Raw genomic sequence first — 26,183 nt, forward strand, 5'->3', positions numbered from 1 at the left:
CGCTGAGTTCAGAGCAACTTTCCTCCCGGCGGGGGAAGCAGCCCGCAGCTCTCCCGCGGCCAAAGCCGCCGGGGAGGTTTTGGCGGCCCAGAAGGGGCCTCCACCCGCCGCGCTCCCCCCGCGCCGCCGCCCGGGGGGCGGCCACGTAGCCGCGGTCTCCGCGCCGCCTCCGCCGAGCACCCCCTGCTCCGCGGGTCGGCGGCCGAGACGGGCCGGGGAGCCGCGGCGCCTCCGCCTCTCCCCGCCCCGCTTCCCTCCCCTGGCGTCCGGGCCGGGCCGGAGGAGCGGGGCCGGGCGGGCCGGAGCCCGCGGGCGCGCAGCGGGGCCGGGTGGCGGCGGCGGCGCTTCCCCGTCCGTGGGGCCCCGAGTTGCCGCTTGCCGCAGCGGGGCCGCCGCCGCCGCTTCCGAGGCTCCGCCGAGCGGAGCGGGGCCGCCCGGGGAGGGCGCGGGAGGAGCCGAGCGGAGCGGCGGCAGGACGGGCCGGGCCGGGGCCGGCGCGATGAAGAAGCCGGACGGGAAGGTGGTGCTGCTGGGGGACATGAACGTGGGCAAGACCTCCCTGCTGCACCGCTACATGGAGAGGCGCTTCCAGGACACGGTCAGCACCGTCGGCGGCGCCTTCTACCTCAAGCAGTGGGGGCCCTACAACATCTCCATCTGGGACACGGCAGGTGAGACCGCCCCCCAGCTCGGCCCGGTTCGGCTCGGGGCCGCCGCGACGGCACTGCGGGCGCCGCTGCGCGGCCCCTCTTTCCCACTTTTGGGGCCGGTTGCCGCGACTTGCCGGCGTCGTCGCTGTCCCTGTGGCCGGGGCTTTGGATGTCCCGGAGCGGGAGGCCGCCCCCGCCCCGCCGCGGGCCTGGCTGCGCCGTGTCCCCCGGGCGAAGGGCCGCGGGGTGGTGGCGCCTGCGGGCTGCCCCGAAGCGCGGGAGTGTTTGCAGCTGGGCTCCCCACCCTCTTCTTCTGGGTCCTGGTTGAGGGTGGCTGCTGCCTCTGTGCTGTCTCAGAGGGGGGCTGTCCTGTGACACAGTCCGTGGTGGCTTAGTTGTAGTAACATGATCTTTTTTTGTTTCTTTTCCCTAATTCTGGCTTGCTCTAATGTAAAAGCTGCTGATTGAAAAGGCCACAGTCTAATAACTCTGCTCAGGATGGGCTTTGTGTTTCTGTGAGCCCAAATGTGGGGCAAGCAGCAGAGAGAGATGTGAACCCCTCTCTGTCCAGGCTCAGGCTGATGACCTTTCACAAACAGGGCTGGTAGCAGGAATTCTTCCCTTAGCGACTGGTGCTTAGTGCATTATTTCAGTATTACTGTAAAATAAGTTGCCTGAAGCAAGTGATCTGGCAGTAGTCCAAAGTCTAAAGAGAAACATATTTTTGATGGGTCAGAAGGGACCTTCAAACTGCTGATCTTGTATTTTGGGTGTGCTTTGCAAAACCTGGATGTATGTAGAAAACTCTGATGCCTGTTTGCTCTCTTTTGCCTGAGTAGATGGCTTCTGAATGCAAATTCAGGAAGGAGTTAGAGAAATCACAACTTTTGTAGTTGCTAATGTTTGCCACAGTTTGTCACTTCTTGCTGCATATGCTTTCAAACGTCCGGTATGTAACTGGTGCTGTCAGACTATGAATTTTGAAAGCACGCAGCTTTCGAACAGCTTGGATGTGGCTATTTCTTGCACCACAGCAGTAAGAGCCTGCGCATATGGATTTAATGTGCACAGGAGCATGGCCTGTAGACTGTTTCAATGTGGGGCAGCAGCAAGCGATTCCCAGGCCTGCTCAGCTGCTATAGGCAGCACCTCCTTGGTACAGGAGGGAGTGTGCGTTGTGGTTTGGAGTCGTGGGGTGGAGGTGTTAGGAAAGCATGGACTGGGGATGTGGTTTGTGGTCTTGATCATATGAACATCTTGCTCTTGGTTATTAGGTCAGGAAGTTTTGCTCTGTTTTGTTGAGGACCAGATGACCCTGAAAAATGTCTGAGTGCTGCAAGCATTCTTGCCTATTTAGTTGGTCTTGGGGGAAATGCCTTTCACAGTCTTTTCTTGTTTTCATGCTTAGCAGAATTTTGGGCATTGCAGACATGGGCATCGCCTTAGTGGCAATATAAAGAATGCATATTATATATTCTTGTGACACTTGTGGAGCTGCAGTACCATGCAATATTCCGTTTTCTTCTTGGTGATGTTTGGGAGGGAAGTTCACTTGCTGTGTCACTTCATGTCACAATCTAGTCCAAAATGGCTTTCTTAAGCCAGGAATTGAGAAGGAGGAAGAGGGGGAGTGAAACTGCTGAAAAGTTACGCCAAAAAAAAAAAAAAAAAAAACTGGAAGGAGGAGGAGGAAACAGATTTGACTATCTTGTTACTGCTTTTTGTACTTCTTATTTTGTTACTGTGGTGAAAATTCCCTTATGATATCGCCATTTTAAATCAATTTTCAGTGTCCTTTGAAGTACTTTCTTAAAGGTAAACTTTTTTAGAATTGACATTTTTGAATGGGGGGTGTCTTCTGGTGGTACTTGCTTTTGTTTTTAATATGCCATACCCATGTGGGTGACTAGGGGCAGGCTTTATTTCAGTAGAGGAACCTTGGTAAGACTGGTCTTCAGTTATTTCCTTCATGCCCTTCTGCTTTTTTACCATTTACTGTAAAATAACTCCTCCCCACGATTTCTCTGCTGGGTTTAAAGTTTAAAAAACTTTTCAGTTGTTTACTGTAGCAGTATTTGATCCACTGTTAATTGAGGATTCAGGTTCCAGCTTTATGTGGCTTTCTAGATGCCACACGGATTCTTTTGTGATGCCAGATACTCTTCTAAATATGCCAGGTGAAGCATTTAGAAGATAACCTTCGTCAGGATGTCCTCTTCACATGCGTTCAAAGCTTACTGTCTCTGTAGCACATGGAGTTCCCTCTGGCACCCTAAGGTAGGGTCAATTTAGATGGTGCTGCTTATGTAGCACCTTACTAGAAGCTTCAGCTGTTTCCTGAGCCTCAGGAGGATTTCTGTAGCAGACTTTCCGAAGTCATATTTGCAGAAAGCCAGTAGCATTGAGGCAGGTGTCCCCTCTCTTGCCTTTTGAAGGCAGAGACAATCTTGTGTGGTCTCTGTATTGACCTGTGCTCCTGCAGAGTGAGGGGAATTCCTTGGTCTGTGGATATTATCTCTCTATGGTGTCATTGTCTTATCTCTACCAGGAGGGTGCCAAGTAAGCTTTGAGGTTTTTGTAGTAAAAAGGAGTTTAAAATTTAGCTCATTTGTCTGTTTATTAAATCTGGCATGGCTTACTGATAAATTCTTATGAGGCAGTTATATGGTAATCAAATAGAGATGAAATTTTTTGTAGCTGCATGCACATAGATATAAGGAAAATCCAGAAAGAAAGGGCCATCCAGGAGGCTAAAAATTCTCTAGTACGGTAATATGGCGAAAACAGAGTTCATGTAGTAAAATAGGATGCAAATGCTGAACACTGATTGCCAACTCAAGACATCTGTGTTAGCACTACAGTATTCCTAATAGTACTTTACACTAATAAAATGTAGAGATATGGAAGATTTGGACTGGAAAATGAAGAGATGCTTGACTGTAGCTACTATTCAGTAGTACTGTTCAGTACTCCAGAAAAATGAGCAATTACACAAGGTTAACTTCAAAAAGAGCATGTATTGGTTTTTCTCAGTTTGTGCTGTGTTGAGTATGTGAATGTATGTTTGTTTTTTGTTACTCTTTGCTTGTCAACATTTCTTTTGGTTTTAGGGCTGTAATCTCTATAGAAGCCTATGAACATGAAACACAGATTCTAATCTGGATGGTTATATGCTATTCTGATATGGGTTAGACAGTTGGCTGCAACAATGTAAGCCTGAATAAAATGAAACTTCATTCCTTCAATAGAGTTTCATTTTTACAGGATTGGACTTCAGTGATTGAGCATGCCTGCAATAGTGGTGATAGATCAGAAGTAATTGTGTGTGGATGCTACTGCTATATCAGATTCATTGCTGATGCCCTGAATTATTTAAAATACATATTATTTTTACTCAACAACCTGTAGACCTTGCATCACTTCTCACTCTGTTACTAAGAAATATCTCTCATTTCTTTCAGAATTAAATTTGCATGCCAAAAAACTTAGCATGTGTGTTGCTATGTTGTTATCATTCACTAAATCACAGAAATGCATATATTAAATATTCAACCGAATTCAGTCTGAAGAGCAAATGAGTTATTCTAGGTAGGGCTCTTCTGTCGCCTGTACTTTCATGCCCATCCTTATCTTGGAAAGATCAGTTGCCTGGTCTAGTCTAAACCTTACATATTCTTATCTGCAAGCCTTGTAAAAGAGGAGTGCAGAAGTGTCAGTCTTAACTTTTTTATGTAAATGCTCGCAGCAAATAATTTAACCTTTCCAGTTTTCCCATGTGATGATTATGAAAGAAGTCATTTGGTAATTGCATTCAACTCAAGGAAACAAATGAGCTATAGATGGAAGAATACTTGGAAGTATCATATGCTTGCCATGCTTTTATCCTCTTTCCTTCCTAGCCATCTGCTTTTGACTGTCTTCTCCCTTGTCAGAGACTTGGCTACATGGTCTTGTGTCTGACCCAGGGTGGCTGCTCCTCTATTCTTAATGCAAAGAATTATTTTACTTACCCCTTAGAGTCAGACTCTACAGATTGTTTGTTTGTTTTCTGTTTGGGTCAGCTAATTCAAAGGAATTTAAAAACCATGTGCTTAAACTATACAGAACAGAGAGGAACTGTAAACTTTTAGAATATTCAAAAGAACTGGTCTGCTGGATAGAGATCCTGTTTTCCAAAGCATGCACTCAAATGCTTTAGACCCTCTTAGTAGTATGTTTAAAGTAGTATTTTTCAGAATCAAGGAACATAAGCAACATCATCATCAAAAGGAACTTTCTCACTCAAAAGAATCAAAGGTTGGAGACTCAAGGATGTCAAAGCTGCATAGAGTTATATTCTGGGCAGTGCTGTCAGTAACTATGGAAAAAACTCCAGACCTCCTGCTGGGTGTTCATTGTTTGCAGCACTGGGCTCACGTGCAGCCTTTGATCTCTGGCAGTGCAAATGCATCCTCCAGTTCAGAGGGTGTTAGGCCTGCTCTGCTTTTGAAAGTGGAATACTATTGCATGGTGCTGGCAATTAAGGAGTTTGTGGGAGTGTTTTGGACTCTCGGGCTTCTTTTCTGACGCCTTTATATTTCAAAAGGAAAAACTTGCATGTATGTTAGATTCTGGTCTTTTAAGCAGGCATTTGTTCACCTAACAAATTGGCAATGCCACCAGCAATGACGTTTCTTAACTACTACTAGTCAGCATCCCCTCTGTTGTGGGCTTAGTATCAAAGCAGTGGACTGTTACGTTAGTGAAAAGTCTTTTGTAAAGTTCACTATGTGATGCTGTAATAGTATTTTAAAAAAAGTGTGGCTATTGATTTTACCGCCAGATAGTCATGCAGCATGATAATGAGGAGACATAAAGGTTAACCAAGAAAGCAAACTTCTCTGCTGCTTTCCCTTCCTCCCGGCTTAAGTTAGCTGTCTGCATGGGAGAACTGACTTGATTTTTTTTTCTTCTATGAATATTCAGCTATGAATTCATAATTTTACCCTTTCCCCTACCTTTATTCTGCATCTACTGAGTTTTTTTTTCTGTTATTTTGGATTTGTTGGCACTAGTAGCAGTGAGGGAGATAAACATACCCTGGAGAAGTCTTTTCTATGATTTGGGTTAGCTGTAGTGCATCTGTGTAGTGAACACTTACATTTTCAGACTGTTTTACCATTTCTTGTGATTGTCTGATGGGTCAGTGCTGGTGAACATGTGCAAATTGTTCACAATTTCTGACCTCTGGTACCCCGTGATGCATTGGCAACCATGCAGGCAACTGCCTGTACTGATCTTTCTCTGAGTAAATGTGTTTACCTGGTAAAGAGCAGAGCTCAATTGTAATGGTCCACAGTGGTATTCGATTTCTCCCTCAGGTAGGTTTTGAGTTCCTTGACTTTGAGTTTTCTTCAGTATTTTTCTGTGTAGACTTACCCTTCCTTCTACACATGTTTTCTCCTGGAAAGCAGGTGCTTGGGTGTTATTCTCTGGATGCATGGGATGGGGTGTTACCCAGTCTCTTCCAGCACTGGAAGATGAGCTTGGGAAGGCTGGTCTCCTTGCTGCTCTGGAGTCAAAAGTTACCCTGTGTATAATATCCAAAGTGACTGCAGGTCAGAAGGAGCTATCATCCTCAGTCAAATTGAAACAAAACAGAGGTTTAAAATAGGACTAAATGGTGTGCCTTCCTCACAACTGAAAATTCATAGTAGTTACTCTGTTCAATATTTTGCTATTTCTTAATTTTGGAAGTGTAAGTCTACAGCAGGAGAAAACAACCTACAAATTAGATGGTTTCTTAGGTTAGGCAAAGCCAAAGAGGACTCTGCAGCACTTGGGAATGCCCTTCCAAACAAAGTGTGACAGAAAAGCAGTTGAGGTTGGCTGCTGGTGAGTGTATGATGAGGTGTGTTTAACTGAGGAGGTGGTTCCTTAGAGGTGATTCAGGATGTCGCCTCAAAAAAGGGTTTTGGGCATCAGTGATCACTTAGTGAGGAAGGCTGCTGTATTCAGGAGGCTGGAACTTAACAAGATAATTACAGAGAATAAAATGCCTTAGGCTTGTTGCCTGTGAGTCATGGCTCATGGGCTACTTGCTAGCAAGAGTCTCTGATTTCTTTCTTTTTTTTTTTTCTTTAGCTTTGGGGAAAATTATGATGTAGAATATGATGTTGGCCTCTGTGAATTAATTGTTCATATTTTTTGCATGTAAAACAGTGACAGCTGGGGACCAGTGCCTCATACATAAATAGTACAGCTTCCCTGGGACTCCTGTGTATAGTTATAGTCCCCATACTGTGAAAGGGAAATGAGAGTGGAGGCTTAAAGAAACAGAATGGTTAGGTGCATAGAAAAATCTGTTTTATATGTGTACAAAACCCCTAAAGTGAATTCACTGTTAGTGATTTGTGTCCCACAACTTAGGAATATAAGCACACACAATTAAAGTCAAAGATGACAAATTCATTGCCACTGAAAGAAAGTGCTCTTGCACACGTAGTTAAAATATTGAAATACCTTTTCACAGCTAATGGTGAAAAAACTATAACAATCAAAAGGAACAGGAGACAAAATTAGGGCATTTTATTTACTCAGCTCTGGCTAACTCACTTTATTGAGAAGATAGAGTTTTGTTTCTCATGTTTAATTTTAGTACCTGACGCTTTGAGAGACAAGCTAATGTGGAGGGCAAGCCCACTTTGTTGTGAGTATTTGCTACGTGCCTGCATGGGTGTTGTGTATGAACCTCTGTGGTAACTTCTGTATTTCAACTCCCACATTAAATCCGTGCTTTGTATGTGGTATTTAATAATAGCATGTAAACTGAAGGCATTGTTCTAGCCAAAGTGGGAAATTTCTTGACAGTGTAATGAGAGTCTCAGCTGTATCAGCATGCTGAGATTTGTGCTTGGCTGAAGCTGTCCAGTGCTATGCTATAGGACTGCTAATATTCATCAAGGCATAGCTGAGATTTGCAACTTCAGGTCCTCAGTAGCACTCCAGCTTATTTCTACAACCAAAGATGTGGTCTTTACTTGCTAATTTTGGCCTGGAGCAAGGCCTGGAGTTTTAGAGTAAGACTCTGAAGGGTGCATGGGGGTCAATTTTGACAATTTTCAAGTGTATCTGAGTGGACAGTGGAAGGCAGAACAAGAATACATGTTAGTCTAGTCTATGGTGTGTTTTGTTTTATTGTGGAAATTTTGCTTTTTGGCTTGGCTGACGTGAATGAGTTCATAAAAGTCCTTGAACTGATTGAATGTGTCTAATTTAAAACCCTGTGCTAAAGCCCCAGATCATAGGCTGAAGAGATACTGAGAAACTTTGTAATGAAGAGTTTGTGCCTTTGGCATTGTAGTCTCCCTTCTGTGCTTACTGAAGGAAAGAGGTGGGTTCTCCAGATACCTCTGTCAAATTTAATTAACAGACAACAGAAAGGTTAGTTTAAGTGTTGACTCTCTGCTTTATGACCATACTGAAAATGGGGAGGGAGGCAGGCATGATGAAGAGATCAAGTTAATCAAACAGTGGGCAACAAAATGTTTTGTTTCAAAGTTGCTGATAAAATTTGCAAACATAGGGAAATGACCTGACCCTGGTGGATCAAGAGCAAGGTGAGGGAGAGAAACATTATTGCAGAAAACCGCAGGAGAATGGCCAAGAACCGAATTATTCACCTCAGTAAAATTAGTCTCCTGGTAGGGTACATAACTTGCTTTCTTGCACAGGACACTTATTAATGCCCTGTTGCATTCTCCAGATTGAGTATAGTATTTGTGAAACGCGTACTTGAGCTACCTAAGGAATGACCACTTTTTCAACATTTGTTTGTGTGATAGTGTGGCCGGTTATTTCCCCACATCATTCTTTCTCTAGCTGGATAAATAATGCTATGTAGAACAACAAAAAGCTTCATTATCTGTAACACAAGGATCAATGTGGACAAAGTAACTCTTGTTGACAGTAGTTCTGGTTATTTATGGGGCACCAGGCACATTCTAGAACGGAAAACAAATAGCTGCTTAAAATAAGTCTAGGCACCTAAACATACAATACTTAAGCAGGCTGGGTCTTGGTGTATTTTTCCATTGACTGTGTAATGAACTTTCATTCCTTATTTCAAAAGGAAGGTGTCATTGGGTGCTTAAAATCTAGGCAGAGGATAGGTAACTAGCTGTTTTCCAGTTACCTTTTTGAGGGCTGGTGTATGGCAAGTACTCTTGTTTCATCTTAAATAAACTACGGTGCACAAGTGACAAAGCTGGACTCATAGCCAGCTCTATACTGCTTTGGCAAAACTGCTCCTAACGCCTAGGCTAGTTAGGGTATCTTTGCGCTGCAATTGCTTCTTATCACGTAAATAAGTTGTCTGCTTCACAACAAGTGTCTTATCTCCCTGTAACTTACAATATTCAGAATTACTCTTGAAAGAAACTGGAACATCTCCTTAAGGATGCCTTATGAAATAAAGACCAACTGCAACTGTCTCAAAATTGTCCATTATGAGACCTAATTATCTTCTGCAATCTCATATTGAAGCCACTAGCCATGTGAGTTCCCAAGCAGTTTTTCCAATGGCAGCATTTTATGGCTGATCTGAAGGTGAGCTTAGTAATTCCCTGCCTGAATCAGATTGTAGTAGTGCAAAACACTTAAAGAAGTAACCTTTCTTGGGGTATCCATAGAGAAAGACATTGAATCTGCGATGGATAGTGATAAGTTTGTAGCGGCTAAAAATGTTAGAATAGAAAGAATCTATTTTCTCTCCCAAGTCTGAGTGACTAGCTTGCTTTCTAATGAGTATTGGGTAGAACATCCTGGGATTTGATCAAAATTATGATATACTCCTTTTCCTGCTACTGCCTTATTAATTATTCCATATGAATTTATAGTCAAAGATGTGCAGGCCTAGGAAATGAGAGTTGAACTTGGTGACTTGCATAAGTTCAGTTTATGCGAGTGGTACTGCTGAGAGCAGAGGTGGTCAAAGGAAATGGGGTTTTTTTGCTCTTAATTTGAATGAACTCTATCAACACAGGTAACTTGGCAGCCTTCACCACAGGAGATTCAGACTAACATCCTTCAGGACAACCAATTTGTCAGACATACAAGGTTTTCTAATGCTATTAATCTGTTTGGGCTTGGAAAAAGCAAATCTAGAAGAGATCTTTTTTTTTCTCTCTCTCTTCTCCCCCCCCCCCCCCCTTAAAATGATGTTATCAAATGTGTTTGTGAATCTTTTGATACGTTTATATCGTTCTCTTAGGAAGCAGAGTGGAGTTGAAGCTGGCTTCACATGTGCCGTCATGGAAGAACTGTGGTTGCTTCCGGTCCAGGGACCCGTGTAGGCTTTAATTTATAGCTGCTTTACGTACAAAGAAGAAAAAAATGTGTATTTGAACTTTTCCTTTTTTCTGTCTAGTCCATTAGAGCCAAAATGTATCTTGGTCTTTTTTGCAGCTGTAGTGACTTCGTGCCCTGGTTGAAGTGACCTTATTTCGAGCTCTTGCTCCCTCCCCTTTCCCCAAAGGTTCAGCATGACTGATTTCCCTCTAGCTGTGTGGGTTACTTCACTGATTGGACTAGGCTGAGTGCAATTTAATGCCTTATGTTGTGGAAGTGAAGTTCAGTTTGTCCTTCATAGCGGGGTCTGTGATCTGCACGTACAGATGTGTCATTTTTCATATCAACTGTCAAAGTTAGAAATAAGGCTCTTGGTTTACAAAACCACAAATTTATTTTAGAGGGGTTTTCTATTATTTATTTGTTTCTGTTCTCCTGCTGTCCTTTGCTCTTTTCTGGTACAGACAGAAACTGGAGAAATGAGCAGAGCCCACGGTGGTTTCGATTTTTCAAGAAACAACCAACCCCTCCACCCTCCCACCCCCTAATGAAGCTGAGTCATCTTCCAGGCTTCACAGAGGGATCATTACATCCACTGACTTGTCTTAGGTCACTGCAAGTGAGACTTATGTAAAAATAGCTGGTATAATGATACGGAAGTTTTCCCAAGAATCTGTTATAGCCTGTTGCTTATTTAAAAAAATAAATCTCGAATTTTTTTGAAACCGAAAACATCTCAAACTGCTCTTTTTCCACCTCCCTCCCCCCACCTCCATGACCCCAGGCAGTGTGCTTGCTTCTTACTTTTACCAGGAGGAACAAACACTCCTATCAGGCGCTCTTTAAGACATCAGCACTTTCCTTCTCACAGTAGATAACTGTATGTATCATATTCTTATTGTTTTCCGTATCTTCTTTCCTGTTCTGGCATTGTATGCCCTTTCCACATTAACCTGTTTAACTTCTCTCTTTTATTTTTATTTATATATGTGTATATATATATGTATATATGTGTGTGTGTGTGTATGTATGTATATATATATATAAAAATAAATAAAATGTATTTTTATTTATTTAAAAGCCGGAAATACAGTGGAAGTTTCTATCCTCTTTCTGAGTGGTAGAGTACTTCATGACCTAGAGATGCTGCCTCACCTCCTGTTTAATTATGAAAGACGAGGACTTAATGCATGTGAATTGGTAGTCGGTTCCGCTTCCAGTAAGTCGCTTCCCCTTATGTTGTGCAAGTTGAATGGACAGACACAGTGCAGTGATAATAGATTGCTCTTTGTAGCTTATTCTGTATACAAAGTTCAGAACAGAGTTGTTTATGATTTTTAGCGGTACTGCCATTGTGCTACCTTAAGGAACATTCATGAAACGAGATCAATTTTTAACCGTGCCTGTTCTGTAGCTTTCATTTCTTTAATCCTCAAATTAATGCCTCTAAATAGTGAATACTAAATATGCTCTTAAGATTGCAGGCAAAGAAGCTGGAAGTGGAATTAAAAGGGAGAACAAGTGCTAGAAATGTAAAAGCCATGTGTTCATCCTAGTACAAGTTCTGAAAACACAAGCCATGCGTCCTATGATCAAAAAATCTGAACGGCCAAGTGTAAGCACTCCCCCACAGAAACCAGGATGTCTGGCACGGTCTCCCCTTTTCGGTACTTGCTAAAGGCAGCCCACCAGATCATTAGAAATTTGTCCTACTTTTGACAAATAGCTAACTATCCAGAGGCAACCAGTGAAGATGACTGTGACTGAATAGAAACTTATGGTGGGTGGTAATGAGTGTAAGCAGTTGTAATTTCCTTAAGGATAAATTATGGATGAATGAATTGCACATGTTGTTATTAGTTGAGAATCTGCCCATGAATGAACTGGCATTGAAACAAATCATTTAAGATATCTGTCTGGTGAGTGGCTCCAGGTTTATGTCCCATGTTGCTAATGTGTGTTTGCCTTCAAAAATTAAAAAAGTAGATTTTTTTTAATGCAGTCTGCTACATCTATAACCTTCACTTTACTTCTACATAATTAGCAACGTTTTAATCTTTTTAAAATTCCTTGTGATGACTGGTTTAAAAACCAATTTAAGGGTTCAAAACCGGAACTAGCGTATATTATCTATTACAGCAGAGCTGTATTTCACCAAATGATAGCTTAACCTAAAATAAGAGGCACTTGCCAAGTATCTGCAGTGGCAGACCATCTTTGGGTGCCTGCTATTGATCTGATAGAACATAACTTCCTAATGTGGTACAGATGACTCTGTATTATTCATTATGCTTGCAAGAATCATTTCTCTTTTTAAAACATGTGGTACAGAAGGTCACTTATGACACCATGAGTGGCCAGACCTCAATGTGTGGGTGTTTTTTTGTTTTGTTTTTTTGTGAAACCTGGTCTGGGTTTTTCAGCATATGAACATTGTTTTGTAGACACCCCCCCCCCCCCTTTTTTTTTTTCTTCTTCTCCTGTGGTGAATAGTGATGCATTCAGCTGCTGTCTTGGACTAACATCCTTCTAATTTTTGCAAGGCTAGGTCATTTTGAAATATTTCTCACCCTCTTCCTGTCCTTCACTCCCAATCAACTTGGAAATACACTGGTAAGATTAAAGATTTTTGGAACTATTGCTTAAGGTACTGTCTACATATGAGCTTAGTGCTTAATTAAATCTCCAAAAGGAACCATGGTCAATACATTTGGAGCACAGCTGGCACTTTCTACATGTTACAGGACCCCAGTCCCTGTGCTGAGTAAAGCCATATTGCTGTTGTGAAGGAGCATGATGATCTCTGGCTGTGGTAAAGGGTGGGATGGTGTGTTCTCAGCCATGTCTGACTGCATTGCCCTAATATTCTTCCCAGCTGATTACTGAAGTCTGAAAAACCTGTCGCCTCTGGTATGAAGACCCCGGATATCCCTGAAAATGTCCGTAGGTTGAGCAGTGCCTTGAGAAAGGACTGGGTTCATCTTGGGTTGCATTCAAGCAGTGTGATTGCAGCTGGCAATGGGCATTGCCAGCTCACTGGTGTTGGTGACTATGGTGTCTGGGTTATACCAGTCCGTGCCATAGTCGCTCTTAAGAATGCAATGCAGATATTTGTGCTGTTTCCTGCATAGCTGAACTTTGCCTCTGATAAGCTCGTGGGAGTCATCTGCCAGAGAGTGCTCAACCATGGACTTGGCTGTGGAGCTATATGTTGGTGGTTTAGTTTCCTGTACTCAGATAGGGATTTGAAGACTGAGAACTAGGAGGCAGAAATATCTAAGACTTGTTTGTGGTTAAAGTGGTGATATGGAAAATGAAAAATGAAAACAAAGGTCATGAATTAGACTGTTTAACTTTATTTATAGTTGGATACAAAATTCTTCTCCTGAAAATATACCCCAAATGGGGTGCACTTTTGGTAACTATAAACAATTTTTCTTTTGTAAAAATGTTGCAGTCACTTAAGATGTTTTTATTAATTTTATGGTGTTTTCTTGCTCAAAAAATGTTATGATGTACTGTATCGACTTTGAGTGTGTGCAGTTACCCTTCTGCAAAAAAAACTTTATGGGAAATTTTGGTTTAAAAAAAGAATTCTGAAGAAATATCTAAGCCATGAGCAAAGTGGCTAATGAGGAAATTGAAAACACTAAGTAAACTTAAAACAGGGATAAAAATGGATAAAAAACAGGAAGTGTTCGCATCTGTGCGGGAAAGGGCAGAAGCTGACTTGCTGCCTCTCTCTATTGAGAGCAGGAGCGGCTGACTGGGGCGTTAAGATTTCAAGACACTTACTGATACAGGTGTAGGAGGGCAATGTCAGTCAATACCCCCCACATCTCTGCCTGTTTTTAATCACTCCCCTGTATCAGTGTTTGCTTGGGTGAGTTAGAAGCCAGGTCAACTCAGCAGTTCCTTACTGAGCAATAGGAAACGTCCAGTAGGTGCGTCGTGATCTACCAGGCCCCATACAGCTCGTCAAAAGGCACTAAATTAAACCAGGCCCTGCGTTTCTGCCGAAGCTAAAGATCAGATTCTGAGTTTGAAGAGCTAACTTCGTGAAAGAGGGCAGGCTTTGAAGATCTCCTTTTTGAATGATGCTAAAGGCTGCAGATGAGGACCTGGTAACGACCTCTGCTTGGTAATTGCCTGTGTAGATGTGGGGTCATCATCATCCCTGCCTGTTCTTCTGTGGGAAAGGACTGTAAATTCAAGGAAAAGGTATCAGGGTTCAGCTAGTGGAAAGAGAAGCTTCTCTTCAAAGCTTGTTTTAAAACAAGTTGCTGAGCAACATTTGACTGCTTAGCGCCGCTGCTGCAGTTAGGTGTTCGGTGCTCCTACTGCCCGCAGAACTCTTCCAAAGTAAACTCTAAATGGTGGGTTTTTTTTTTCTTTTTCAAAATCCACAATGGTTTCATTCCAATCATACCTTTCTTTAAGGAGGTCAGTCACCTGCCACGCGACCACTTCCTTTTTAAGTAGCCGTTTAAAATACTTTAAACACAAAGTTTCAGAATTTCACATTGCTGCTTACATTTTGATTAAGATTTAGAAAATTGATTTTTAGTAAAGTTCTAAATCCTTGTACCTCTGCTCCCACTTTAGTTACAGGTGTAGAGAAACTTAATAAATTTACCTCTCAAACTCCGTGCCACATTCTGTTTCTGGCAGACATAATGCTCATGCTAGATTTCAGCTAAAGTGCTGGTAGAACATATCCTCTTAGACAAGATGATAATGTCTTGTAGATCTGGTATCCCCTCATTTCTTTTGCCAGACTTTGGTGCTTTGATAAAATGTCTTCCTCTGAAACCTCACCATTGTGTAGGGGAAAGGTAAATGTTGATGGTGTTCTTCTGGTTTGTGTTGCAGAAACACTCAAGATGTGCTTAGTGGGGTGGCAGGACTAAGGTCAATTCTGTTTTTCTTACAGAAGGCACTTTGCTATGCTTTCAGACAGCTGAAAATACTGTGAACTGCTTGAAGCTTCTGGGGTTGTTTCCTTCTCTTAAAAACAAAGCAGATTAAGAGAGCTAAACAAAATGGGTGGTTTGAATCGATGCAAGTCTTACCTCACTAAATGAAAAAGGCATTCAGGATGGTAGAGGGGTCAATGGGATCTTTAACTGCAAATACAGGTTTTTTTTGTAGGTTACTCAAAGGTTTTATTGGTAAAAAGCATGCCAGATAGTGTGGTTAGATGCATTTGTCTATGTAAAACCTTGTGATATTGGGTGTAATGTGGTTAAATTTAAAACTCTGGAAAGAAATCATAGTGGTGGAATAAAATTAGGGCTTCTGTGAGAACTTTGATTTTGAAATTAGAATTTGCTTAAAAACTCAGGCTTGATTTTTATTAATAGAATAACAAGAACAAATTGTAACTTTCTAGCAAGCAAATAATTCCATATTTATGCAACAATGTATTTCTGATATTCTTTTGGTCTCAGAAATGTTGAATATAGTTTTTTGTGGGTGAAGTCTTGTGGTATACAGAATAGCAATCTTCTCTGATAGTATTTCTTTATATAGGAGCTGTGAGGCTCCTTTGCCTGGTGAGGACATTTCCAGTTAGATATTATGAATCTGTATTTAGTCTGATAACATGTAGTGTATCAGTCTGTTTATAAAAAGATGATTTCAGCTAAAGCTATGCAGGCTAAACAAACATATAAGGCTGTAAATGAAGACAGACTAATGGTATGGAGTGCCGCTAACAGATTAAACTAGAATCATTTGGGCAAAAATATGCATTTTGTTGTAAGGTCTGTTGGATTGGTAGTAGGTGGCAAACTGACTGAGCTCTTAGTACTCTATGATGCCCCAGAGCTTAAGTGTTGCTCTGAAAAGTATATGAAGGGGGGGGGGGGGAGAGAGAGAGAGAGAGAGAGAGAGAAGTAGTAAAGGGTTTAAGTTCACCACATAGCTTTAGTGGGACCACCTTATTTTAGTCTTGGATGTAGAATAATATGGAAAGGTTGGAGAAAAGAGCTTTGAGCATGGTTAAGGGTATCTGCCAGAGACAAAGAGCATAGGTATTTAAAAACAAAAACAAAACCCTTCTTTTTGTTAGGCCAAAGAATTTAAGTGACACAAGTGTACCTTTTAGGGAAGAGAGGTTTTTTTTTTTTTTTTTTGAAAAGGATACTTAATGAAGAAGAAGCTCTATCAAAATCCAAGCTCTGAAAGCTGAAATGCAGAAAACTTTAATTTGAGGGTTATTAATTTATTTGACTGCCTTCTGAAGTACAAATTCCTCCTCACTCACAAGATGAGGGCCGACCAAAATTCTGTCGTTGTTATGCAGGAGATCGGGCTCAAATGAAGATTACGCTTGATGATCTCTGGCCTTACTCTGTGAATCTAGAGTGTGTGTGTGTGTGTGTGTGTGTGTGTGTTTTGGGGTTTTTTTTGTTGTTTTTTTGTTTTTTGCTTTGAAAGCTGAATCTCCTCCTTCCCATAAGAGTGTCCAGCAGGACTGTGCTCAAATGGGTAGATGGAAGCCTGCGTTGCCAGTTATGGAATGAAAATTGAGTAACTGCTTGTGAGGGCTGCATGAAAAATGTTTCTGGGACCATTTAAACTAGTTTGCAACTCAGTAGTACAGAATCTGAAAAGATGACTGAGTGATGTTTATTATATCTGCAGTATGGGTGAGAGAATTTGTCTGCAATGATCAGCTTTTTTGATACTTCTCTGACTCCACGTACTCTGAAGGGCTATAGCAATGGATGGATCTGCACCAATGTAAGATGAGCAGCCAGGCATGTGCCGCTTCTAAAAAGTGAAGCCTCTACTTAAAAATCACATTTCTCCGTGAACTATCACACTGTTAACTGTCAAACAAGCAAAGCAAGTTCTTAGCAGCTGAACCATGGTTCAGCTGCTGTTTCTTTGAAGATATGCTCTGATTTAAGGCTGTCTGTCTTTGAGTGATTTCTTTAGCACAACAGAAAAATTTGGTGACTAGGAATTTATTCTGGAGCTTCTACTAATGCATGTTTATGATGATAACCCTTTCTTGGAGCATCCGAAATAAAAAAAAATCTGCATTAGCTTAAATTTCCCATTCCCTGTAGCCAAAATTCCCATTATGTTCTATTTTGATATTTTTATTAAGCTGACTTTTGAGTGTGCCCTTTTGCTGCAGGAGAATGCATCACAGCCTAAGATAAAGCTCAGATGATCTTGAAGATCATTAACTATGTCTTATGGAATTTGGCATGTGACTTGTACTGCACTGTGCTCACATTATTCCTGCATAAGTGTTCAGTGTGCTGGTTGTCCTACCTAACAATAAAAGGACCATTTTAATGAACTTCTTTGGATGAACTGTTTCATATGAACTGTGCCAAAATCCCGCTTTTTGAGTGTTAATGGAATTGGTGTTTTTATAGCTAGCTTTAAACAGTCGGTTGAACCGCTTGACCAACTCGTACGGTTGCAAGTTTGACGAGGGAGTGCTATATAGGGGCATGCATATGATTATTTTCCCAGTCTGTTAGGGCTGTCTTGAAAGGGTTGTGCAATAATTGCCCTGGGTGGTGTATTTAGTAAAAAAGCAAACAAAGCCAAAATACAATTGTGAGCACTTTTTACTGATGGAAACCGTAAAAGGAGAAGCAAATCTAATGACAGTTGCTACTATCATTGATTTAATTTATGTTACTTTTTGGGGGAAAAGCTGTAACTAGAAATAAACTTGAATCTGTGAAGAAATAGAGTATTATTTTTAGAAAAATCATTAATCCTTTTTAACGCAAGGTCCTTATTTTAAAAGACAGGTGAAGTGGCTTGGATTTTAGGACAAAATCCTTTACCTGCTTCTAATTTGATGGTCCCTGCTGAAACATGTCCTGCAAACCTTATTTATGACATGTCACTTATTTATAGCTTAGCTATTCTATTTTAAGGGGAGGAGAGAGAAGCAGGAAAAGAAGTCTGGATATAACTTACTTTGTTAAATGTATTAACATTCTTAAGTATAGAGAGTACTGAAATTTCTAATTCTGTACATAGATGTTCCCCTTTTCTTTATTTCACATGCTTTCCAACTTAACTTTTGATGATTCTGTTTTGTAAAGATTCTGAATTGATTCTGTTCTCAGCCATTATTCGTGGTAATTGCAACTCAAAAAAAAGAATTCGTATGCCGTCTTTGTATTGGAATAAGCAGAATGAGCAAAATTTCTTAATTATGTGGTTTTTTGGTCTTTTCCTATAGTTTGTCTTTTTTTATAACCTATTCTTTTCAAAACTCAGTCTTTGTTTTCTATATCTGTTTCTACATCTGTGTTTTGTGAAACATAGCAGGGGGCAGAAGTATGTGATTTGAGTTCTTACTGCCCTAACTAAAGCAGCGGAAGTAAAAATGACTTGCTTTTTTTAATGAAAGCTGGTAGTTCCTTGTATGGACTAGCCTTCCAGGCACTAGTCTTCTGTTGGCAGAATGTGACTAGCTAATATAGATGTGTGAAAGGATTTTGGTTTTGTTACCTAAAGGAGTGGAAATAAAGGATGAGTTTTATTTTTTCCTTTGCATATTACATTGAAGATAAAACGCCCAATAATAGGCCTTGATGTTTGGTAAAGCTAATCATTCCATCCATCTTTTTCCAAATCCTATTATATATGCTCCATGGAATAAGAGGAGAAGCTATTAATATCTGTTAAACATGTTGGCACAACTTGCAGGGAAAAATGGTTATATAAATAGTCAATAACATTTATGGTTTACTTTTTAAAATTGCATTTAAGAATTAATCCTTTCAAGGGGATATTCAATTAGACTTCACTGTGTATTTTTACTCTTTTTGATTCCTATCAAAACTTAGATTTCCTAGTAACAAAGTTTACATATGTTATGTGCCCCAGATAGCGCTGGATCGCTGAAGCTAGTTTAGCAGACATTTCAGAAGTGTCTCTTTAATATCTTTATTTACACAGAAGGCTGCAACTTAATCTCTTGGGATAGAGTCATGTCCTATCATATCATAAATTTGGGATTATAGTCCCAAAGCGCTTCATGTTTTATCCAAACCATTCTTTGCCCCCAGTTATATAACCAGTTGGGTTTTCCTGAGTAAATTATTAGGCTCTTCATATTCAATTTAACAGATCTGATTTTGTTTGGTTTTAATATTTGGTAGAATTCTATTTTGTATGTGCTAGTATATTGTATAGGATTTCTGCATGTGAATTCAATGAAGCCTAGATTATACCAATATGACATAATACCACTTAGATCAGGAAAATAACATAACAGTCCTCCTTTATAGTAGTGCACTGAACTTATTTCTTGAGACCTGCTAGTCATTCAAATGTCCTTGAGTTGAATGTCTTACAAAGTATCTCCTGCCTAACCATTTATGGTTAGTAAAGCTTTTCTTGTTTGAGACAGATGGTTCAAATATATCTCTTGTTCACTGCAATTTGGGACTTGTCTCCTTTTTAAATATTGTGTTCTCGTTTTATGTGAAGATATTCATACCACTTGAAACAAATGTACTCGGTACATGCTTTCCTGAATGCTGGCCTTTAGGGGAGGAGAATAGCTGGTTCTGTGTAGTTTCTTACTGTAGATAAAAGCAGTGGTATAAACTTCTAAAAGTTGTCAGGCTTAGAGCTTAGCAACTTTGGACGTAAGCTTGTAAGTGTCCTCTATGATAAAGACTCTGCGTGTGTGTGTTGGTGAGAAGAAGGAACATAGCTGCACCATGGCAGTGCTTTTGCATGTTTTTTTATGTTTTAAATTAGAGCGGAAAGAAAAATGCTTTACAGACTGAAGTTGTGTTAATTTTTATTTTATTGTAAAGGTGTTTTGGAATGTTCCCCATTTTCTACAGCTAGATCTGAGGGTATTTAAGTAATTCATACAGAAATGTTATGCAGTGGATAAGTTCTAGTCTTGGCTTTTTGTGTCCAAATAAAATACTGGTTAATGGGGTGTGATACAAATTTGTGCCATTTCTTGTGTGACAGTTCCAGCTGACTGAAGGACGGTGCTCTGTTTGGTCATGATTTCCTGTCTTAGCTAAGTCAGAGGTCACTCGCTCTGAACTGACGTTTACAGCAAAAGAACTTTACAAGCCTGAAATTCACGTTTGTGGAGCGGGGAAGTTTAGAGGGACTTGGGAGTTTCAGGCTCCTTCAGAACTCAAAGTATTTGCTCTTTAAGTCAAAAATGCATAGATTTCAGATTAAGGGAAGAGACAATCCCTTTTGCTATTTAAATCTTTTAAGATGAGATGGAGATTCTTGACGTAGAAATTGAGTGCGAGTTGCATTTGGAAATAGTAGGCTTGTGTGAATCATATATTGCCTTGAGGCTGCTTTCTTGACTAGTTTTGATGGTTTTTCTTCAGAGAGATGTACTGAAGAGTTTTTTTCCTTTGTTCTTTGTTGGCATAACCGATGTGGTGGTGGTTTTCGTCTTCCATGTGCAGCTCTTTCTACTTCACAAGTTGAAAGTGAAGCCCTGTGGGTAATAAGATCAGTACTTTCTTTCGCCAAGGCCTCCATACTTTAATAACTTGAGTAGAAACTCCTGAAGTGTGGCACAGTCCTCACCTTGAATGATGATTCATCTCTGAGTAATGAGCATAAATAAAATAAACATCTCATCTGATTTTTAGTAAAGCCAGAAATCTGTTGCATTCTGAAACGTCAATGTACGCAAGTGTATTTTATAATGTAACACTGTGTATGTACGACATTGAGGGAAGGTGAGGGTGTAGTTTAAATATATTTTCTAGTTACTCAGTGTTTTGTTGGCATTTCCTTTTTTCCTTCCAAAGACTTTTATTCTTTGGGAAACTTTGTCTTGGAGCAAAAACAAATGTTGGCATTTCTTATGGATCAGAAAATCATGTATTTGAACAGCTTCTGGGTGTGTTTTTAGAAAGAAAAAAAAATGCTGCAGTGTTTTCTGACTCATTTCTTTCCACTAATTCCTGCTTATGCTCTCCATTTTAATCCTTTGGGGTGGAGAGCTTTATTTTTATCCCGAAGTAACCACAGGCATAGGCCAGTCCTTCTTAATAAAGTCCTGACTTCAAGGGAAATGGGATAAAGCCTTCTAGAAGGAATAAATACCAGCCTTGAATAAGTAGTGAAGAACTCTGACTTCATCAGGGCAGAGCATTAAAGCCCGACTCACCTGTGGGCAGGGGAATTTTCCTGAAACCTTCAAGGACTTTTATTGTTTGTCTTTTGATAGTCAGCAGATAGCTTAGTCTGCTTGCCCAAACAGAAATCTCAGTTCCTAGCCAACTTGTTTCCCCTATGTCTCTTAAAGGGTTATAGCTTTACCACTTTGTCTGCAATCAAAGGGAAATGCTGTCCCTTAAAAAGGAGATGCTTTTGAGTCTGCTCTTGTGCTCACCTGGAGGTTCCTACTGAAGCAACCCATGAACACCTGCATCGCCCTCTTGAACCTTCCTCTCACTGCAGCAGAAGTCTAATTTCTTTTTAATGCCATTTTCTGTGCTGTGTCATGATTGTCATACCCCTGCCCCCCCTTTTTTTTTCCTGTCCCTGTTTTGGCTGTCTCTTGAGGGCACAGTTCCTGCCTCGCTCTGCATACACTCGGATTCAGGCTCTGTAAGACAGAATTAGAATATGAAAGGGAAAACCTAGCTGCTGCCTGGTGTCTGTGTTTAATCTGAACGGGATTAGAGAAGAATTCAGTCCTGTTCAAACTACAGTGATATGGACTGTCTCAAGAACTTTTTGGGCAACTTCGGTGCACTCCTGTTCATTTTTAATACAATACTAATATGGTTCTTTCACTCAACTTCATGTACTTTTCCTCACTATTACTTTAGAAAGCCAGAGTGTAGATCCCCTTTCAACCTTTGACATCTGAACAACAACATCTCTTCTTCAGTACTTTCTGGAAGACCTTTTTACCTCTTTAGTACTTGTGGTGTTTTATTACCTCAGGACATACAAAAATGCAAAATAGACTCTTACTTTATGTTCTCAGTATTGAGCCATTTCAAACTTGCTCTTCTGTAGAGGATTTCTTGAAAGTGTGTGTGTGTGGGAAGCTGTGTGACTTTTTAAGGTGCAGTGAAAGCCTTTGAAGAGGTGGTAGGTAGAGTACAGACTCAAATCTGTCTAAAGAAAATCTCTCGCTCTCTTAAACATCGGGCAGCCTATTATGGCACCTTAATAGGTTACTTTGGGTATCTTCTGGGAATGGAGGGCAGAAGGAGCTCCAAGAAGCAGGTCAAGGCAGTGATTTCGGCATCGCTGCTGCCCAGCAGATCCTGCAGCCTGCACTGCAGGAGCTGAGAAGGGCTGGGGGAGCCTCGGCGAGGCTGCGCTCCCATCGTGGTAAAATGTTCATGCGGGTTACGGCCTTCCGGCTGAGAGGTATGAATGCTATAGGAGGCTTCCTAGAGCAAAGCTGCAGCCTTAAGTCTTTTAAGTACAGTTTAAAAGTACGCTTGCCAATTTATCAGACATACTTCTTACAGGGTTGACTTCTTTTTCTCTTCTTCCTCCCTTGGATTTCTTAAGAACCTTACAGTGCTGAGGTCCTTTTGGCTCCAAATTTTTTGCTTTGGTCATGACAAGCCATCACAGGATTTTGAAAGGTCTGTTGGCTGCAGTGCTGCAGGATGGGTGAAGTCTCTAACAAGATTTCATATACTTGCTGGAGGAGCCTCTGAGAAGCTAGTGGGCGCCTTTGGGAATGCTAAATGTTGCAGGCAGTGATACAGCCAAAGGGGTGTGGAACTGCTGTAAATAAGGCATAATACATAGATGGAAAAGAAAATGTAAATTGGGTTTGATCGTTTGGCTTTGAGAATTTCCCTAATGTTATGTCTTGTGATTGATTCAGTTCTCTGCATTTGAGATGGTTTTGCCTCTCCTGCATGTTATTTTTCTTTTTGAAAGGGTGAAACTATTTAATTCTTTGAATTTAGGATTTACCATTTAATTTAGCTGTGTAAAAAGGCATGTGGTTGGCCTGGGACTAGATGGTCCTACTAAAAGGAATAACTGGTTGTAAGAAGGGGATGGCTGTCACCTTGCAATGTTTTTCACAGTAATGTCTGATACTTTTTTGCCTGACACCCTGGGGAATAGACAAGGTATTAATTTAAATTATTTGCTTAGTTTTGACTCTTTCCCCCCACATCCAGGATTCTTCCAGCCCTTAAGTGCTACAAGTGGTCTGTACAAAAGAGGACTGTGCAGCCAACAATAAATTATGCATTATTTTCTGCATGTTTATGTAGATTGTGGGGGTGAGCAAAAGAGACTATCCATAATTCCTCTGATGTAATTAATCCCTTATGCAAGGCAAATTCTTCCTACTGTTTTTTTTTCTTTTCCAACAATGTAGAAGTTGTAGAAGTAGCCAGTTTGTAGGTAGAATGTGAGTGTCATGGTTTGTATTATGCTGTGCAAGAGAACTGATTAAATTAGCATACAAATTCCATAAAACAAGTACTAGTATTGTTCTAACATTTGGCTGCTGTAGTAAATGATTTCGGGGGCTGGATTTTATGGCTTAGGCATCTGAAGTGGGAGAACTGTGCAGAATATATGTTCCATTGTGGCTTCCAGACCACAATATAATAAAGAATTCTGATGAAAACAAAGTAGGTCAGGGCAGAAGCTGCCATTTCAAAATTGGAGACTTTTAAAAACTCAGTTGCAGTGCAACTGAAAGCACAACTTTGAACATTAGATTTAAGAAAAAGTGTAAAAGCACTAATCTGCTCCCTCCCCTACCTCCCAATTGCCCTGACCCGGAGTCAGGGGATATCTTTGTTTAGTTTAGTTTTGTTCTTTTTTCCTTTTTCTTACCTTCCAAATCACTGGTTAAAGAATTTCTTTTGCTGTAGGAAAATGAATCAGAGTATGTATAAAATAGCACAGAAGCAGTTCTCCATAACCTTGCCTTTCTGAACTCCATTCACTGAACTTTTGACTGCCTCAATGTCTTGTAACCCTAATTGCCACACTCAAATTATTCACTGTGTAGAAAAAAAAATGAAACCCCATGCATGGTTTTTGATAGAGTATCCCCATTTTTTTTGTGTTGCAAGAAAGAGTAGATAGTTGTTTCTGGGTTACTTTCTCTGTACTAGGTTTGAATTTATAGACTTCGGTTTATACCCATTTCTCAATCATCTTTTCACCAGCCCTAGAGGTCTCGGTATCTTTCCTTCTGCAAACGTTTTTCATACTTCTGAGCATCCTCATCACCTTACTTTATACTACTTTATATTGCAGTCTGCACTATGTTCCTTTTCAGACTTATTCCTCTGGCAGTTTTTCACACGTGTTCAAGAACAAGCAAGCTGTGAATTTAATGTTTTGGCTTAATGTTTTCCATTTTTGTTTTATTAACAACTATGAATGCTTCTGGTCTCTTCTCACCAACATTGAGTAGTGTGCTGAGGTTTTTCAAAAGACTGTCTACAGTGACTCAAAAAAAATTATGTACATATATATACACACAAATTTTATATATAAAAATTATTTTTTTCTCACAGACTGGAGATAAGGCTCTAAGTTATCATTGTGTGTATGTTCTTTCCTGTAAAGCCAGTGTACCCTGAGAACTATGAACATGTACTCTAAGTATAAATTGCTTACTAAATCCTTCAAAGCCTAGGAAGAAGTGGGTTGCTGACTTTGAGCCAGGATTTCTTAACTAGATTTACTTACAAATTGTGTTCTGCATTTATACAATTAACAAATTCTGGCTGAGTTTGAAACACTGGAACTAAATTTTTGTTTGTAAATGCTTAGATAGGCAGAATGGGCCATACGTTGATGAAAGCAGGGTAGCTGTTCATGTGGCATAAATAAAATAACATGCCTTTTTTTCCCCTCCCAACTGTGAATGCTGTGTCGCACTTGCTCAGTCACTCATCTTTACAGATTCCCTGCTCTAAAATAAAGTATCCAGTGAGCTTAGCTGTTCTGTAGCACTGTTGCACTCTTAAGGAAAATCAGAAGGAAAAAATGAAGGTGGTATAAATCCCGCATTTTCATCTTGAATCCAAAATTGTGAAACTCGCCTAAAAGTTCTTAAACTCTTTTACTCAGTTAAGCATGGCTTCCAGTACACTAACTTTTTTTTTTTTTTTTTTTTTTTTTTAAAAAACACCTTTGCCAGGACGGGAGCAGTTCCATGGCCTTGGCTCTATGTACTGCCGAGGAGCAGCTGCCGTGATCCTCACGTACGATGTAAACAGCCTCCAGAGCCTGACAGAGCTGGAAGACAGGTTCTTGGCACTGACAGACACTGCAAGTGCTGACTGCATTTTTGCTATTGTTGGAAATAAAGTTGACCTCACCGACGACTGTGCTTTATCACCCGAAACAGAGGATGAAAATAGACCTGAAAAGTCCCTTGCCGGCTGTGGCTCCACCAAGGTGCGAAAACAAGTCCGTGCGGAGGATGCGATTGCGCTCTATAAAAAGATCCTGAAATATAAAATGCTGGATGAGAAGGATGTTCCAGCAGCTGAGAAAATGTGCTTTGAGACCAGTGCAAAAACGGGATATAAGGTGGACTACCTCTTTGAAACTGTCTTTGAGATGGTCGTACCAATAATTGTACGGCAGAAGGCTGAGGGACCACCGCAAACTGTAGACATCACTGATTACAAACCAGCAAAAAGGACAAAATCTGGTTGCTGTGCCTGAGTGAGTTATATGGTTTAGGAAAAGGGAGGGACTGTTCACCGTAGCATCTGAAGAGTAGGAAGTGCTTAGAGTTCACCAGAGAAGAGGGACTAAAATGGTGTATGAAGAAAAACCAAATCTTCTGAATGTTAAAGGTTGCTGGGAAACTCTGCTTATGAGAATGAGTGAAATTATGGAACGAGACTTGCCAGTTTCAAAGGGCTCTGAGGACACAGTGCGTGTTAGTACAATTGGTAGTGACAATCATTTGAACAGTCTTGAAGGAGTCTTAGTTTTAATGGCTCACCATTTAATGTTGCATGTAAACTATCTGTTTATGTACCGTACACTCCTTTCACATGACTATCATCTTTTTCCTTGTGATCCTAACTTTGGAAAATTGAATACATGGTAGTTTTTTATTCTCAAAAAAAGAAAATCCTGGTATAATTTATATTTGTAGCTAATAAAGAAATTACAGTCTTTTAATGTCAGCTATGACAGTGTAAGATTCAGAAGCTGTACTATTAAAATCACTGTGGATATGGA

The 26,183-nt window shown here is 40.6% G+C and overlaps 1 protein-coding gene across 1 annotated transcript; it reads left to right on the forward strand.

The window, feature by feature from the left end:
* On the forward strand, nucleotides 1-26,183 carry RAB20 (RAB20, member RAS oncogene family). Its single transcript, XM_026102450.2, has 2 exons — nucleotides 1-671; nucleotides 25,123-26,183. The coding sequence occupies exons 1-2, from the start codon at nucleotides 500-502 to the stop codon at nucleotides 25,653-25,655; spliced, it is 705 nt and encodes a 234-aa protein (XP_025958235.2). The 5' UTR covers nucleotides 1-499; the 3' UTR covers nucleotides 25,656-26,183.

The sequence above is a fragment of the Dromaius novaehollandiae genome, chromosome 1 (genome assembly GCF_036370855.1).
Source record: "Dromaius novaehollandiae isolate bDroNov1 chromosome 1, bDroNov1.hap1, whole genome shotgun sequence".
Taxonomy (NCBI): domain Eukaryota; kingdom Metazoa; phylum Chordata; class Aves; order Casuariiformes; family Dromaiidae; genus Dromaius; species Dromaius novaehollandiae.